Source organism: Saccoglossus kowalevskii, chromosome 1 (assembly GCF_978046115.1).
Source record: "Saccoglossus kowalevskii chromosome 1, keSacKowa6.1, whole genome shotgun sequence".
NCBI lineage: Eukaryota > Metazoa > Hemichordata > Enteropneusta > Harrimaniidae > Saccoglossus > Saccoglossus kowalevskii.
The window spans coordinates 38989695-39007798 of record NC_140641.1 but is presented as its reverse complement, the minus strand read 5'-3'; the positions used below and the strand labels follow the sequence as shown (position 1 = coordinate 39007798).

General features: G+C 33.5%; 2 protein-coding genes across 3 annotated transcripts in view; both read left to right on the top strand.

Annotated features, from left to right (window-relative positions):
* Nucleotides 1–15228, top strand: part of LOC100368706 (elongation factor G, mitochondrial-like) — a 47847-nt gene extending 32619 nt beyond the window's left edge. For both annotated transcript variants that reach the window (XM_085501956.1, XM_002742232.4), the window contains exons 6-20: nt 407–572; nt 2073–2228; nt 2993–3066; nt 3236–3312; nt 3921–4081; nt 4189–4264; nt 4476–4613; nt 5833–5934; nt 6036–6092; nt 6513–6602; nt 7169–7299; nt 8892–8961; nt 9991–10228; nt 10478–10638; nt 13169–15228. In XM_085501956.1, coding sequence (XP_085358082.1) covers nt 407–572; nt 2073–2228; nt 2993–3066; nt 3236–3312; nt 3921–4081; nt 4189–4264; nt 4476–4613; nt 5833–5934; nt 6036–6092; nt 6513–6602; nt 7169–7299; nt 8892–8961; nt 9991–10228; nt 10478–10638; nt 13169–13357 — 1886 coding nt within the window. In that variant the 3' untranslated portion in view covers nt 13358–15228. The remainder of the gene's footprint in view (nt 1–406; nt 573–2072; nt 2229–2992; nt 3067–3235; nt 3313–3920; nt 4082–4188; nt 4265–4475; nt 4614–5832; nt 5935–6035; nt 6093–6512; nt 6603–7168; nt 7300–8891; nt 8962–9990; nt 10229–10477; nt 10639–13168) is intronic.
* A 426-nt stretch (nt 15229–15654) lies between these two features.
* Nucleotides 15655–18104, top strand: part of LOC100369010 (cAMP-dependent protein kinase catalytic subunit PRKX-like) — a 133205-nt gene continuing 130755 nt past the window's right edge. The window contains exon 1 of the mRNA XM_006825822.3: nt 15655–16066. Coding sequence (XP_006825885.1) covers nt 15931–16066 — 136 coding nt within the window. The 5' untranslated portion in view covers nt 15655–15930. The remainder of the gene's footprint in view (nt 16067–18104) is intronic.

Here is an 18104-nt window from a genome sequence, read left to right as displayed (position 1 = left end):
TTAATGTTTCTTCAATACTCTCAGCACACGGGAGTTCTTTCTAAGCTTTCTTTGATTTTATTTTTCAGATCAGATTCAAAATGGCTGACTGGCAGCCATTTTGTTTTAATGATTAGGCTATCTCTTAAATGCTTTGACTGATTTTATTCAAATTTTATATATTCGTTATACATCATGTTATATATATATATACATGTATTCAAAATGGCTGATTTTGAATGCTCTTTCAGAGCAATATCTCTCATTATGGACAAGTACTTGTTTGATGATCAGATACAAATGTCAATCATTTTAATGTTAAAAAATCATATTCCTGACATGGTTATATTCCAGCTATATTACTATAAACAAAACTATATATCTTAAATTTGATAACTAACGGGGACTGTGTTTTTTTTTCTTCTAGGCCATGTCGATTTCACTGTGGAAGTGGAAAGAGCATTACGTGTGCTTGATGGTGCAGTTTTAATATTGTGCGCTGTAGGAGGTGTGCAGAGCCAAACATTGACAGTCAATAGACAGATGAAAAGATACAATGTACCTTGTGTTGCATTTATAAATAAATTAGACAGGTATACTATTTGTAACTTTTATTAATATAAAAAATATAAACCAATATTTCTGTCCAACAGACCGTTCATCTGCCTGCCTGTCTGTCTGTTTCAATTGTTCCACTGACATCTCAAGAGCTACTAGCTTGATTGGAATGAATAGCAAATTTATCATGACCACAAGACCTGATTTTTTTTTTTGTGCAGCTGAATTATTTATCAGGCTTGCTCATAGTTATGATGATAAAATACTAATTACAACCATGCTCAATGTTACAATCACATATCATTTGAATGAGCTGTGACAAATAATGCACACATGCACAGTTCTAATCGCATTATCCATTTAATATTACAAGGTTATCACCTATTATCACTTGTTTATCATGTCATGCACTGTATTATCCATGAACTGTAGTATTATTAACCAATAATAGTGGTGTCTTGGTGCATGTACTACTATGTTTAAGCATTGTTTAAATACAGTGTGATAAGGAATCCTTGATTTAAATAGTGAGAACAATTTTCCTATAAAACAAATAATGGCCCACACTTTAAAATAAATTTGGTTGGATACAAGAGTCAGCTACTAAATATTTAAAAAAATCATATAACGCTAATTTTTGAAATCGTCAAACCTTAATCTGCTTCATGAAAAAGTTTTGCTCATCATTTGCATCAAGCTAGACTTACATACACTCAATAAAAATATGGGCGTGTATAAATAGGGTATAAATAGTGAAAGCTGAGTTACCCCGAAATAAACAAGAGACTTGTGATCCTTGCAAAGGGTTTTCTCGCTATTAATATTAAGCATTTCAATGATGTCACAAATTGACGTACGGTAATTCAGATACCACAGGATTTGAAGAGTGTATACATATGAGTTTACAATCTTTCAAGATGAATAGCTGGCAAGTGATCGCTAGCTCGCCTCACAACTGTTGTATCACTAAGGATTCAGGAATGCATTTGCACTGTATGTAGGTCAAAGATCAAAAAATCGAATAACTGTAGAAAATTGTTCAAAGCTGGCCTGAAGATGTTTGTTTGTCAAGAAATTGAGTTGGCGATCAGTGATATTATAGACTCTCTCACACAAACATTGTGACCAGTAGTGTATGCATACCCCTTTTGTTGGTATTCTTAGTGATATATAGCCTAGTATCTTTAGTGCACCTTCAATACTGTCTTGCAATAAATCATAAAAATTCTTAAGAATAATGTGAAATGCAATCATGCCAATTTACTACAAGAAAAAAAAAATAATAGGGCAAAGTATGCTCTCAGACAGTATGGATCTTGTGACCTCTATGTCTCCATACTGCCTCTGTGCATACCTGTGAGTGATGCAAGACAATTAATGAATCATATTACATAATAATACAATATAATATAATAGAATTTACATTCTGTAAAAAGCCATTCCTTCCAAAATATATCTGCACTCGTTATAATGTTTTCCTTTATTTGGGGTGGACTATAACACCAACATTGATATTGTATTTGTGTTTGTTTCAGAATGGGGGCCAATCCTGACAGAGTAGTGAGTCAGCTGAGGTCAAAGTTAAATCATAATGCAGCATACTTACAGTTACCGATTGGTGTGGAAAACAAATGCCAAGGAGTTGTTGATCTTATAACTGAGAGGGCGCTCTACTTTGAAGGAGAATATGGGTAAGCAGAAACATTTAATTTACTGTAAAATAATTTATTTTAGCTGAAATTAATTTTCTCTAAAAAAGACTTTTCAGGTATTTTGTGTTGAATTTATTTTGACATTTTTAGTGTTGAGAACATGGAATTATTTTAAGCAGTGAAGTCATAGAGGAGATTTGGTCCTGGATGCTTAGTGGTCAATGTCAACTAGAAATTTGAGCATCATTCATTGATAGGGAATTATATTGACATTCTGTACTACTTTAAATTAAATTAAAGCAACCAGTGTAACATGAGACATTGTGTTGTTTCCGGCTATACCCTCACAATATCCCTTTGTGTAACCTACATGTATACATTTGTACTTTTACCTGTATACATGTAATTTAATGGTTGTAGAAACCACCTTTTTAAAATTACCACTTAAATATTATGAAACTCCATTAAATTTTGCATTGTGATCTCATCAAGCTTAATTATGTTGACTTGAAGTATTATACATCCTGATGTAAAAGTTTGCTAAATGGATGATTGGCATGCCAAGTCTGAGTCAGTGTTTCCACCTGTTCCTTGACGTGGTTGTAAAAAAATCTGATTTAAGCAACCGTATTTCATGTGATGAGTACTCACTGCCCCAATACCAGTGCTTGAACTTCAAGGCTAAAAGGGATTGAATATGTTCAGGTAGGGCATGGAGGCAATTGACGTCCATGGAGGCAATTGACGTCCGTGGCATCTGTGAATTGTTTTTCTCTTAAAACTACCATATTACATTATTTCAGAAATGAAATTCGACAAGATGACATTCCAAGTGAGATGCAGGCTGTCTCTCGAGATAAGAGACAAGAACTTATAGGTATGATTTATACATAATTTTTTTTAATTTTATTAACAGTGTTAACTCGTGGGAAGCGCTTATCAATATGTTGCAAAACAATATAAAAATCACTCACAGTAACTGTGAAGTGCAAGACAATTAATAATTTTTAATAATATGAACAGTGATGTCTGTCATTTGTCCATAGAATCAGTGGCTAATGCTGATGAAGAGTTAGGAGAAATGTTTTTAGAAGAATTGCAACCAACACAACAACAGATTAAGGTAAGAATTATACTACTTTACTGCACAACAATACAAATTCAGTACAATCCAGATTTTCAGTCTCTGGCCATTTAATCCTGATCCACATTCCATTTTCATTTTATACTTTATAAATGATTTCGCTGTTCGTAATATATACTGTTTCCTGTTATTCTGATTCAAGTAGATTTGGACAGTTAACATTTTTTCTGGATAGTAGCTTGATCACATAATATTGAATCTGACATGGTATGTTAATCATACAAAGCAATCTTCTCCAATCAGAAAGTTTCTTGTTTAAATATATTAGATAATTCTGTATCTGAAACTTGTAACATGTGTCCTGGTTGATTGTTTGAACGTGGTTTCCATACATATAATTTTGGGTATAATATGAGGTGGTCATGTTTTGATACATGCAGTGGATAGAGCCATTTTTGAAAAATATTAGGACAAGTTTCTCAAAATAGGTCACTGTAACACACAAAAGAATGTTATTTTATGGTGTCATGGGACAATAGCTCTATGATTTTACATAATAAACTTATGAACATTGTCAAGCGATTTATGACAAATTTTCTCAAAAGTGATGAGTAGGCTTTGTATCTATTTATGTGCTTTCTTGTTAGGCTGCCATCAGGAGGTCATGTCTAAAGCGAGCATTTACTCCAGTATTAGTCGGGACAGCATTAAAAAATAAAGGAGTACAGCCATTGTTAGATGCAGTGGTGGAGTATTTACCAAATCCCTCACAAGTCGATAATTATGCTATCTCAATGGAAGATGATAGGTAGGTCCATTTTGTATATATATAAATACCATGCTTAGGAATTCTGTGTCCATGAATCACTGCTATGTTCTACAATTTTAACATTTGCTTAAATTTTCTCATCAAAGCGAGGAGAATAAAATTCGAATGAGTCCTGCTAGAACTGCTGACGATCCATTTGTAGGATTGGCATTTAAACTAGAGGTAAGAGGTTACACATATATTCTTTATTTCAGATATGAAATTGTATAAATTATACATTATATAAATTATAATTGTATAATATTATATATTTATCTACTGATATTTGTTTGTGCAACCATTTGACATGAGTGTGTCATAGGCTAATATTATACATGAATAGTAGGTGTGTGGATGATACAACCTGTGATGCTATGACATCCTTTCATTATAGGCTGGACGTTTTGGTCAGTTGACATATGTACGTGTCTACCAAGGTAATCTCAAGAAAGGTGACACTATGTTTAATACACGATCTGGTAGGAAAGTGCGTGTACCTCGCTTGGTGAGAATGCACTCCAACCAAATGGAGGTGAGTAACCCACACGGATAGGTAAAACAAAATTAAGTTTAACGGTACATATAACTTTTGTCAATGAATCTATATATTTGTGTTCCTGATAGGAAGAATGGATTCACACTTATCGTACTTGTATGACTTAGTGTCCAGTTTACTCCAAAAACCATATGTTCTAGGCAGGTAGGCACTAAGCTGAGCACCTCCCTCGAAAAAGTATGCAAGTGACAATTTCACCATGTGCCAGATTGAGGGGAATATACATCTTACTTGCTTGCGTTGTCATTGATTTTCACAACACTTTTACAATGAATAAACAGAAATGGTTTCAAAAAATATGCACATTTTATTCCAATATTAATTACCTACCACCAGAATTTACGATGTTAAAATTAGTCATTGTTGAATGTGTTCAATTGTGTACAATCTTGATGCAAAGCAATTTCCGCCATGTTTCCTTGCATGATTTGACCTGCAGCAACATCCTGTGACTTCATAGGTCAAGTCTGTTAATAACCAATCAGAATTCTGTGTTGTACTGATGCAATTCTCTGATCTGTTGGAATTTAATTTGGCGAAAAAAATAAAATTTCCAAAAAAATAGTAATTACCGGTAGCAATTTTTGAAAGGTGTGGAAAGTATTTATATTTCACAGTTGTTAACAGTTTATTATCAAAGTGTGTTTTTTGTACAGTTACCATTGTCTGTGCATTAACAAAATATTCACAGTGGTGGATATCCACACTGTATTATATAAATTTGATTATCGATACTTGGAAAAGTCAAATAATGACCAAAGTCAGATGAGTACGGTAAAATGAAAAAAAAAAAAAAATTCAAATGATATTGTGTAGATTCATGTCTGTGTGACTATTAAATCTTGCACTCAAACCAATATATGTGGTATGTCTCATCATAGATATAAACAACATGCCATTCATAGTTTGCAGCCATTTTTGTTGTCTAAACACTTACCCCCCTCCCCGTTATATAACAAGGTCACAGGGAATAATGAATAGATTTTGTTCAAACGTGGTGCATATTTGAAAGTTTCTAGAGCTTTATCTGTCACTTGCATTCGGACTTTAATAGCACCAACACTACCAAATTATCCATATCCTCTTAATCATGATATTTGTTATTTTAATAGTAATATTAACTCGTAATATCTCATACATAACAAAACAAATAAAGAAAAAAACAAAACAAACACAATATGATTTTTTTTTTAAGGATGTGAATGAAGTATTCGCAGGAGATATTTGTGCATTATTTGGAGTGGACTGCTTTAGTGGAGATACATTTGTAACCAACCCTAAACTCTCATTGTCAATGGTAAGTGGTATTGCTGATCATCAATGGTTGCAGTTTCTGTTTTTTCTCCTTTTAATAATTAATTCTTGTATGGTAATTATATCATTGTTTTTTGTTCTCAGGAGTCAATGTTTGTTCCTGACCCTGTTATATCATTGTCAATGCGACCAGAGAAAAAGGTAAAGACAATTGACATTTGCGATGCTTCTTATGACTTCTAATTTTGAGTCAAGTAACAGTTTCTTTTTCATTGCATTATCCTGGAGATCAGGAAAAGTCTGACCCAGTTTCTTGCTATCAAACTTGCAGAAATGTGACCTAATGAATGAAGCGCCCTCAGTTGGCAACTCAGAACAGCAACACTAGACATGGGGAAAAAATAGGATTGTATAGAAACTGCCAATTATGGACTACTTTGGTGGCCAAATTTAATCACCTGCTGAAAACCTCTATGGGGCTCGTATAAATGGTATATAACAATGTCAGCAGGCAAATTCTTCTTTAAATGCTTTATAGATTATCAATGCTGTGAGTACTGTAAAAGTTGTAGAGATTTTTGCTGTTACATTTGGAATAACATTTTGCACATACTTTTTCAGCAAGATTCTGATAATTTTGGTAAAGCCATTGGCAGATTCACGAAAGAAGATCCAACATTTACAGTTCATTATGATGTAGAAAGTAGAGAGGTGTGTAAACTTTTTTTTGTTTACTGGGTAGATTGAATAAATAGATCTGGTGATCAAGTGAGTATGATTTACTATTTCATAGGACTATCAAGTTTATGTTTAGTATTAAATTGTGGGTATCAAAATGAAATCAATTATAAATTTTAAACTCTTTTCTGCTTAATCATTTGTCTACTCTTCACCTAATGAATGAAGTTATACATTCAATTCTGGATTTAGATGATGTTATTATATTAATGTGTGTAACTATAGCAACAATACGGAATACTATATTTGCTCTATTAGTAGCACATGTGATTACATCAAAATAAATAACATATTTATGACCCAGCATGGTTTATGTGCTCTTCTAATAGAGATGTGCTTCTAATAGAGCAAATGTATTATGTGCTCTGTTTTATTTTACTGCATACATATATCTGAAATATATGCTTTCGGGGGTATAAAATGATTATATACTTGTGTCATTTACATATCTATGCCTACTTGAGTACATTCTGTTTTATTTTTATTTTGTGTCCATACATACAGTTTTCCTTACATGTGTGTATTGTTTCTTCTTTAAGACCATTGTATCAGGTATGGGTGAATTACATTTAGAGATTTACGCACAGAGAATGAAGAATGAATATAACTGTCCTGTAATTACTGGAAAACCTAAAGTGGCTTTTAGGGAAACACTAATTAGAGGTGTACCGTAAGTACTCATTATCATATGCATGACTTATGTATCACCAAAAAGTGATGTAACACAGGGCATCACATACTGCCTTTTTAGCTCCGCTGTCGGCGAAGTTGAGCGGAGCTTATAGTATTACCGATTGTCCTTCGGTGTCTATCGTCGCCGTCGCCGTCGTCAACTTTACATTTTTGACTACTTCTTAAAAACCACAAACTGTATAGCTGTGAAACTTTCTTGGAAGGTACTTTGGGTGCTTCTCTCACAGATTTGTTCATTTTCTGATGATATCTTTAATTCTCTAATTTTGATGAATATTTTTGTCATTTTTGGTAAAAAGTGATATTTTTGACTTCTTGTTAAAAACCGCAAGTCCGATTGCTTAGATATTACATATGTAAGTACTACATGTGGATCTCTCTCAGATTTGTTCATTTCGTGATGATATCTTTAATTCTCTAATTTTGGTGAATATTTTTGTCATTTTTGGTAAAAAGTGATATTTTCGACTTCTTGTTAAAAACCGCAAGTCTAATTGCTTTGATATTATATATACTACATAGGCATACATGTAGACCTCTCAGATTTGTTCAGTTCGTGATGATTTTGTTCTTCAATTATCTAATTTTAATTAATTATCTAATATTTTTGATAAAAAGTTATAAAAAGTCTGATTGCTTTAATACTATACATATTGTTCATTTTCTAATGATATCTTCTGTTCTGTAATTGCAATGTGCATTGATAACAGCGGAGCTATCTCATTGTACATGCTGCCTAAAAGTTGCCAGAGTTCTTAGTTTTTATTTGACCCAGTAACTACAGACTGTGGCTCATGTGTGTATTTTCAGAAATATTATTCAGTCCCTTCAAAAAATCGATTGAAATTTTATAATAATCCCAGCGATTTGGAGCAAATATCACAAATGAGCAAAATCGTAACACAGCATATGCACACCATAGTGTTATCAAAATTAGCATACAATACGCACCCAATCATATATTTTAGTTGGTGTTATTTCACTATTTCACACTGTGTAAATATGCATGTTATAAATGTATAATCCCACAATATTATCTTTTACGTTATGGTCAGCAGGCATTCATGATTACTACCAGAGTAGCATCAATCCTTGCATGCAGCTTGGATTGTTATAAAACGATAATCACTGGTGTCTGCTGATGGCATCCTAAGAGAAAATATCTTGGGATTATACATGTATATATATATCAGTGCAGATTTGGGGCCAATGCGATATCAATGTTATGCAGATTCAGGGCCTATACGATATCAATCTATCAATGTTATGCAGATTCAGGGCCTATGTGATATCAATATATCAATGTTATCTAGATTCAGGACCTATGCTATATCAATGTTATGCAGATTCAGGGTCTATGCAATATGAATGTATCAATATCTGCTAATGAATGAATATTTTATCATCAGATAATGTAGTAATCCTTTTTTGCGTTCATTTGATTATATGTAACATATTATGTATACTGTATGTAACATAATGTATAGCAGTGACATCATACAATGTCCAACTTTTGACAACTGTATCTTAAAATTTATTTAGTTATATTTGTGTTTGGTTGTTATAAAGGTATGAATATCAACATAAAAAGCAAACTGGTGGTGCTGGGCAGTATGCTAAAGTTATTGGAGAGTTTGAGGTTGGTAAAAACCATTGATCTTTGAATCAAATAGCTAATATTTGTATTCATGTCTTTTATAATACATTTAATGATCTTTTTAGCTCTGCTGTCGACTTTGTCGAGTGGAGCTTATCATATGAGTGATTGTCCGGCGGCGTCTGTGTCAATGTTTTACTTTTTCGACTTCTTCTTGAAAACTACAAGCCTGAATGCTTTGATACTTGATGTATATGTACCTTGGGTAGACCTCTCAGATTTGTTCATTTCATGATCATATCTTCAATTCTCTAATTTTGGTGAATATTTTTGTCATTTTTGGTAAAAAGTGATATTTTCGACTTCTTGTTAAAAACCGAAAGTCCAATTGCTTTGATATTACATATATAGGTACTACATGTGGATTTTTCTCAGATTTGTTCATTTTGTAATGATATCTTTAGTTCTCTAATTTTGGTGAATATTTTTGTCATTTTTGGTAAAAAGTGATATTTTCGACTTCTTGTTGAAAACTGCAAGTCCAATTGCTTTGATATTACATATATAGGTACTACATGTGGACCTCTCTCAAATTTGTTCATTTTGTAATGATATTTTCGGTTCTTTAATTGCCATGTGTATTGCTAACAGCGGAGCTATCTCAGCCGACAGGCTGCTTGTTTACATTTTTGAAAACATTTTCAGGCAAAAAAAAGCTTTCATACCTTTGATAGCAGAAAATAAACAACACATTTAAAACAACATCATCCTGAAAATAATTCCATATCAAACTAAGTGAAGTAAAAACAAATCGATATAGAGATACAATTTATTGTTTGTCTAAATATAACTTAATTGACTGGTGGCTATTCTTTGATTGTTTGTCTAAATATAACTTAATTGACTGGTGGCTATTCTTTGATTGTTTGTGACCATTGCCGTGGTAGGTTGTAATTTGGTACATATTATATAACCTTTAATTATGGTAATCATCTTGGTTACTTTGTAGTCTTATTACAGTCACTTTCAGTGACAATGCCATTTATAGTAACATGTTTGTTATGAATTTAGCCTCTTCCTGCGGACTCGTACACCAAGCTTGAGTTTGAAGATTTAACCGTAGGTACAAACGTACCTAAGCAGTATGTTGCATCAGTGGAGAAAGGTTTTCGTGAAGCGTGTGAGAAAGGTCATCTCATTGGACAACAGATAACAGGTGTACGAATGAAACTCGTAGACGGTGCACATCATGCAGTGGACTCAAGTGATTTGGCATTTCAGTTGGCTGGGAAATATGCTGTCCAACAAAGTAAGTTATTCTTGAACTATTATATTGGGCCTGCCATGGCGAATGTTAATTTACATATTTGTTTTTAGAACACTTTCTTATAAATCATCATTGAGTAAATTTGTTCATAAAATAACGACAATGTTCCTTCAACTCATCATTTCAAACATGGCACAATGTTCATTTTTAATTTGATCCAATTTTTAATCCAGTAGAGGAGATATTTTGCTTTTCTGATTTCAATCCTGCATGTAATTATTTTAATTACAGCTTTCATGCATGCTCCATGTCAAATATTGGAGCCGATAATGACGATTGAAATCAATGCACCAGAAGAATTCCAAGGATCCGTTTTAGCAGGTGTGAATCGAAGACACGCTGTGATCATCGGTACTGATGCCAGTGAGGGTTACTTCACATTGTATTGTGAGGTGAGTTGACAATGTATGAAATAAACAAATTTTAAAGTTGTTAAAACCGTGTCTCCATTGTTTGATTTGTATTGCTTTGGAAAAATAATAATTTGGAATAAATAAAAAATTTCTTCCAACTGACTAATGAGGGCGCTGTCTTAAATGATGTTTTCTTCAGTGAACAAAGTTGAAGCATAATTCTATGACAATGTAGCCACTCATGGCATAATTTGCCCTTGCAGTGTTTCATAATGTAGCCAATGGTCTTCACTTATGACATTATTTGAAACAGTGCCTTTGGTGTTGATATGACATAATTTAAGGTAGTGCCTTTGGTGTTGATATGACATAATTTAAGGTAGTGCCTTTGGTGTTGATATGACATAATTTAAGGTAGTGCCTTTCATGTTGATATGACATAATTTAAGGTAGTGCCTTTGGTGTTGATATGACATAATTTAAGGTAGTGCTTTTGGTGTTGATATGACATAATTTAAGGCAGGGCCTTTGGTGTTGATATGACATAATTTAAGGTAGTGCTTTTGGTGTTGATATGACATAATTTAAGGTAGTGCCTTTGGTGTTGATATGACATAATTTAAGCTTGTGCCTTTGGTGTTGATATGACATAATTTAAGGTAGTGCCTTTGGTGTTGATATGACATAATTTAAGGTAGTGCCTTTGGTGCTGATATGACATAATTTAAGGCAGGGCCTTTGGTGTTGATATGACATAATTTAAGGTAGTGCTTTTGGTGTTGATATGACATAATTTAAGGTAGTGCCTTTGGTGTTGATATGACATAATTTAAGGTAGTGCCTTTGGTGCTGATATCACATAATTTAAGCTTGTGCCTTTGGTGTTGATATGACATAATTTAAGGCAGGGTCTTTGGTGTTGATATGACATAATTTAAGGCAGGGTCTTTGGTGTTGATATGACATAATTTAAGGTAGTGCCTTTGGTGTTGATATGACATAATTTAAGGCATGGCCTTTGGTGTTGATATGACATAATTTAAGGTAGTGCCTTTGGTGTTGATATGACATAATTTAAGGTAGTGCCTTTGGTGTTGATATGACATAATTTAAGCCAGGGCCTTTCATGTTGATATGACATAATTTAAGCCAGGGCCTTTCATGTTGATATGACATAATTTAAGGCAGTGCCTTTGGTGTTGATATGACATAATTTAAGGTAGTGCCTTTGGTGTTGATATGACATAATTTAAGGTAGTGCCTTTGGTGTTGATATGACATAATTTAAGATAGTGCCTTTCATGTTGATATGACATAATTTAAGGTAGTGCCTTTGGTGTTGATATGACATAATTTAAGGTAGTGCTTTTGGTGTTGATATGACATAATTTAAGGCAGGGCCTTTGGTGTTGATATGACATAATTTAAGGCAGGGCCTTTGGTGTTGATATGACATAATTTAAGGCAGGGGCTTTGGTGTTGATATGACATAATTTAAGGCAGGGCCTTTGGTGTTGATATGACAAAATTTAAGGTAGTGCCTTTGGTGTTGATATGACATAATTTAAGGCAGGGCCTTTGGTGTTGATATGACATAATTTAAGGTAGTGCTTTTGGTGTTGATATGACATAATTTAAGGTAGTGCCTTTGGTGTTGATATGACATAATTTAAGGCATGGCCTTTGGTGTTGATATGACATAATTTAAGGTAGTGCCTTTGGTGTTGATATGACATAATTTAAGGTAGTGCCTTTGGTGTTGATATGACATAATTTAAGCTTGTGCCTTTGGTGTTGATATGACATAATTTAAGGTAGTGCCTTTGGTGTTGATATGACATAATTTAAGGTAGTGCCTTTGGTGCTGATATCACATAATTTAAGGTAGTGCCTTTGGTGCTGATATCACATAATTTAAGGCAGGGCCTTTGGTGTTGATATGACATAATTTAAGGTAGTGCTTTTGGTGTTGATATGACATAATTTAAGGTAGTGCTTTTGGTGTTGATATGACATAATTTAAGGTAGTGCCTTTGGTGTTGATATGACATAATTTAAGGCACTGCCTTCATATATGCATAGTGTAGCCTATGTGGCCTTGGCTTATGACATAAATTAATTAAGTTCCCTCAGTGGCAATGTGCTCTTTACCTATGATAGCGTAATTTGCTTTTATCAAGTGGCAGCCATTGCTGACTATTTTGGTTCTAAGCCTCACTTTTGCATTGTTCATAGTTTAGGGTCCCACATGCAAGGCTTGGAATGAAAATTTGTCAGCAGTAGTCGCCGCATAATAAAAGGTGAATTGAGACAGTGCCCTCTGTGTTAAATATTTTCGCTTCCATTAAATGATTATTTTCTGAGATACTATATGCTATACTTTTTCTGGTATATTTGTATCTTTTCTGGTCATTGTAGCATTTACACTACTGAACAATGAACTTAAAATGAATCCAACAATCATTGTTTTTCTATTTATTTCATCCTCAATAAATTCAACGAAAAATAATAATATATATACCGGTAATTGATTTTATTTTTAACAATTTTTTTGTTTTGTTGATCACAGGCTCCTTTGAATGACATGTTTGGATACTCAACTGAGTTACGTTCCCAGACACAAGGGAAAGGAGAATTCAGTATGGAGTATTGTCGATACCAACCTACAAGACAATCACTTCAAGATGAACTTGTACATCAATATCAGCTTGAAACAGGACAAATTAAAGAAAAATCTGCCAAAAAATACAAAAACTAGATAATAATTTTTCCTGACTGCATAAATGTCTCACATACTGGTGTTGGCTTTATGTTAAATTCCTGCCACATTTTCTCATGGAAGAAGAAAGAATATTAAGGATTTATCATAGATAGAGTTATCCCTGTACATGTGTCACATCTTAAAAATGAAATAAAGTTGGTCCATCTGTATTCCATCAGTTACATGGTACAGTCATGTTTCACTTCTCTCATATGCAATCTGTGTGCTTTGTAACATGTTTAACATTACCATGGAAATCTGGCTTTTATGTGGTAATATAGATTAATCTTTTTTCATAATAGTTGATATTACGTTTATAAATATTTAGTAACCATTTTTATTATACGTGGTATGGAGTGGATTCAAAGATATTTTTTTATTTATGTACTCTATATAGATCGATATAATATTGATGGTTTTTATGGCTTCTCATGAGATAGCCTTTTGTGAAATGTCATCACTGTGAACATTTTATTTGGAACCTTAAAGTTGCGTTCACACTATGCAGCTTTGTGAACAATCCTCCCACAATGAGCTAAAAACTTAAAATGTGTGAAAATGATGTTGTTTTAGCTAATAAATATGAAATATTAAAGGCGGATGCCCTGTCCAGAGCTATTTACACTTTTTATTTTAAGTGTATTGACGGTTATTATTTCTTGGACAAACATAGGTACCTAACAATGTGACTTGCCTTCCAGGACAAACAATGACAATTTAAACTAATTCGGATCAGTATTTCTCAAATTATAGATAAAATCATTTTTCACTGCAGTGGCTATAATGTAATACTTAAGTCATAATCTTTGCTGGAGAATCAAGATGGTGGACTACATAAAGACTCATGAAATGAATATCTAAAGAATGAAAAGTGATAAACAAAAACTGTAAATTTCATTCTCCTACATTTATGAAGCTCTCATCTGGAAGCATTATGTTGTTTGCCCAGACAGGGAAGGATTTTTTTAAAATATATATGGCCAACAAATTACATATGAATGAGGCAGCTCTTCTCTGGTTGGATTTGACAACCAATTCAGAGCACATCTTATCCAAATGAAATATATCTAGAAAGCAGTTTATAATGACAGTTTTGATTGGTTTCTATGATTTGAAAATGATTTGCTCAAAAAAATGTACAAATAATAACTTCCCACAGGTCTTTAAAATGTTATTGGGCAAATTGATCTTGACATTGAATTCCCTCTTATAATTTGGCATGAAGTGGTTCTTGCATGTTTGGAGAGGGGGGGGGGGGGTCAAAATCAAGCTTGAAAATAAATACTTCTAATCCTATTGCAGATAAACAGCCTCTACATTTCAGTTAACCAAATGTTTGTTTGAGGCTGAAGCCTACCTCTATTTCATTTTTTAACCATTTTTAATTTTAATCTGAGTCAACTAGTATTGTGACTAACAATATTCATAGTTATCACCATGTAAAAGGAACCAACAATGAACATGTTTAAAATTGCATTCTGAATATTTCACATCTAAGGATTTAACGTATTTACTGTCATATCGAAATTTAGAAAATTTCTGGGTATTTTTAAATTATAGCTTTCTATTTTTAATATATAATTTCATAGCACTGCAACAAAATCTGCTGCCAGAGTATTTATTTCTGAACCCTGCTTTGAATTTCAGCATACACATTTATTATGGATATATAGTTACCCCGTCACTTGCCATATGTGATTTCAGTAGCGCCTTTCAATTGTAATTTTTAGACAATTTTAATTCAAGTTCAAAACAATATTAACTATAGACCCAGTAACAGACTCAGTCAACAAGTCTATTGATGTGCAGTGTTTATTTGAAATTGGACATTTGTAAAGTTTTCTGAATAAAAGTTTTATATATATGTATATTCATGCTCTCAATGGCTCATGCATTACTACTAAGAATATTCATATCTAATTGATTTATGTAATACATACTGAAGACTTAATTAATAATAACTGTTTGTGTTTTAATCCAATTTAGCTGAATGTGTCTTAAGATGAATAATGGTTTCAGCTAAAGGCCAACTTCAAAGCAAATCTCACGCAATTGCGCCCTCACAGTTTTACTTTCATCAAAACAATTCTGATCATAATTGCGTCAAATATTGCTGTATTGTCAGTCTGTATCGCAAAACGTAAACTAAATATTTGAAAAAATAAAGTTAAGGGATATTTATTTCACCAAGAACCGATATAGTCGTGCTATCGAGAGATTTTCAAAGCTGGCGGTGCGCTTATCTTTCGTATACTAGTATGTACACATGGTCATTGACTGCTGAATGTGAGAACTTTTAGAGTGGTGACCTTCACTGCGGTGCGAACACGCTGTTGGGAGTGGCGGTCATACGTAATATTTTCATGGTCTATTAATCGCTAAAAGGAGTGGCGGTTAACCTGAAAGACGCAGTGATAAACGTGTGAAGTGTCAATTGTACAGAGTGTATTCGGCGATGTGATCGGATCCCACAACGGCGACTTTAATGGGCCCGGGACCAACGATGTGAATCGGACCAAATTTGAATGAAACTTTGTTTATGTTCGTGACTTATTTACTTTCCATGAAAGATGGCAGCTTCAAGGATTCGAGGGAAATCGGCAAAACGGAATAAGATAAAGGAGCTGCCACCACCGGAACCGATAGCTAACGACGAAGGCGAACGTCAGTATAAACTCGAAGACTTCGACATTCACAAAACCGTCGGTAAGTTGACGACGTGCTAGTAGGTAGTACTTTAGGTTTGGTATGAACTTTAATCGTCTGATCGATCATGTCGTCAAGTGCAGAGTGTATTTATCATCACAACATCAATTATTGTAACACTATCTATATATATATGAGTGTGTATGTTACTACTGTGCACTGTGTTCCTGTATGCCTGGTCCGGAACAGACGACGCTGTGTACGATGATTTGAATTGAGGGCGGGTCCATTTGATTTCAGGGTGTCTCTGTACTGGTAACATTTCGTATCACAAAAGCTCAAATAGTTCTACCCTAAAATAAATCTGGAACCAATGTCTTCCGTCATTAATATGTAACATGTTGTATGTACGGCCACGGTCCATGTGGTGTGATGAAGGGCAACTTCAGGAAGAGTGAATTGAACCAATTGAGTGAACTAATTTGTGTCTTTCCCTATCAATGTTTTCATTTGACCATGAGACCCTGGTTTGAATTAAAAACCACCTGCACCATGTCAACAATCATTGTATTTTTATGCTAACAACAACTCAGTGTAGTAGTCATTAGAGTTGCTTGGTTTTTTTTTGTTTTGGGGGGGGTGTTTTTTTTCAATAAAATAAAATATTACGCAGGTGTATAAGGGACAAAAGCTAGGTTACTGCGAATAAACACCCCAAACACAAACAATAGACTGTAAGTTTTCCTTTTTCTTGTTATGAAAGAGTGGAAATATAAAAAGTAGTATTTAATTGTCTTGTGGATAAGGTATTACACATTTTAAATGGGGTGGATGAGGCCAGACTTTTATTATACCTTGTTTCGCGAACCCGCCGAATGAACAGGAGCTGAAAATGAAATATAAAAAAAATTGCTAAAAAAATATTTTTATCTTCATTTTTTTCCTGCCCGCTGCATAACAAACCCAAGTTGCATTTTCGCGGGAGTATCATGATGAAAGTATTGAAGTCTCTTGCAGAGGAGAAACAAGGTTATACATGGAATAACATTTTTTTCATTTTTGTTCGCCCTCCTGAAAAAAATTGCCTTATAAAAACTCGAGAAACAAGGAATAATTAAAGCCGCAAGCGGCGTCACCGGGGCCCAAGCTGACAAAATTCTGTTTCATAATTAATGAAGTCACATGTTAGACAATCAGGTAGCTTGTATTATCAGTAACATGAGGTCGAAATGAAGTTGGTACCATGTATTTACCTGCTTTGGTTATCGAAATATGGTTTTCAGGATATATAATGAGCCATGTACTTATGCACAATAATGAGATTACATAATCATATATAGCCATTTCTAATGTCAGTTACATCTTTCATTCAATGTCTTCATAATGACACTAGTTACATGTTCTGCTCTGCGACAGTGTTTCAGATATGACTGCTATGCATATTAATGAGTACACATGACCATATATAGTCATCTGTTATTTTAATCAAATCTCTTGTTCACTGTTGTCATAATAACACAGGATTCATCTTCCTAACTGCAAGTGTTTAAGATATAATGGTTATGCATATTAATGAGTTCACATGACCATATATGGTCATCTGTTATTTTAATCAAATCTCTTGTTCAACGTTGTCATAATAACACAGGATTCATCTTCCTAACTACAACAGTGTTTGAGATATGACAGTTATGCATATTAATGAGCTCACATGACCATAAAAATGGTCATTTGTTATTTTAATCAAATCTCTTGTTCAACGTTGTCATAATGACACAGGATTCATCTTCCTAACTGCAACAGTGTTTGAGATATAACGATTACGCATATTAATGAGCTCGCATGACTATATATGGTCATCTGTTATTTTAATCAAATCTTTTGTTCAATGTTGTCATAATAACACAGGATTCCACTTCCTAACTGCAAGTGTTTGAGATATGACAGTTATGCATATTAATGAGCTCACATGACCATATATGGTCATTTGTTATTTTAATCGAATCTCTTGTTCAACGTTGTCATAATAACACAGGATTCATCATCCTAACTACAACAGTGCTTGAGTTATAACAGTTATGCATATTAATGATGTTAG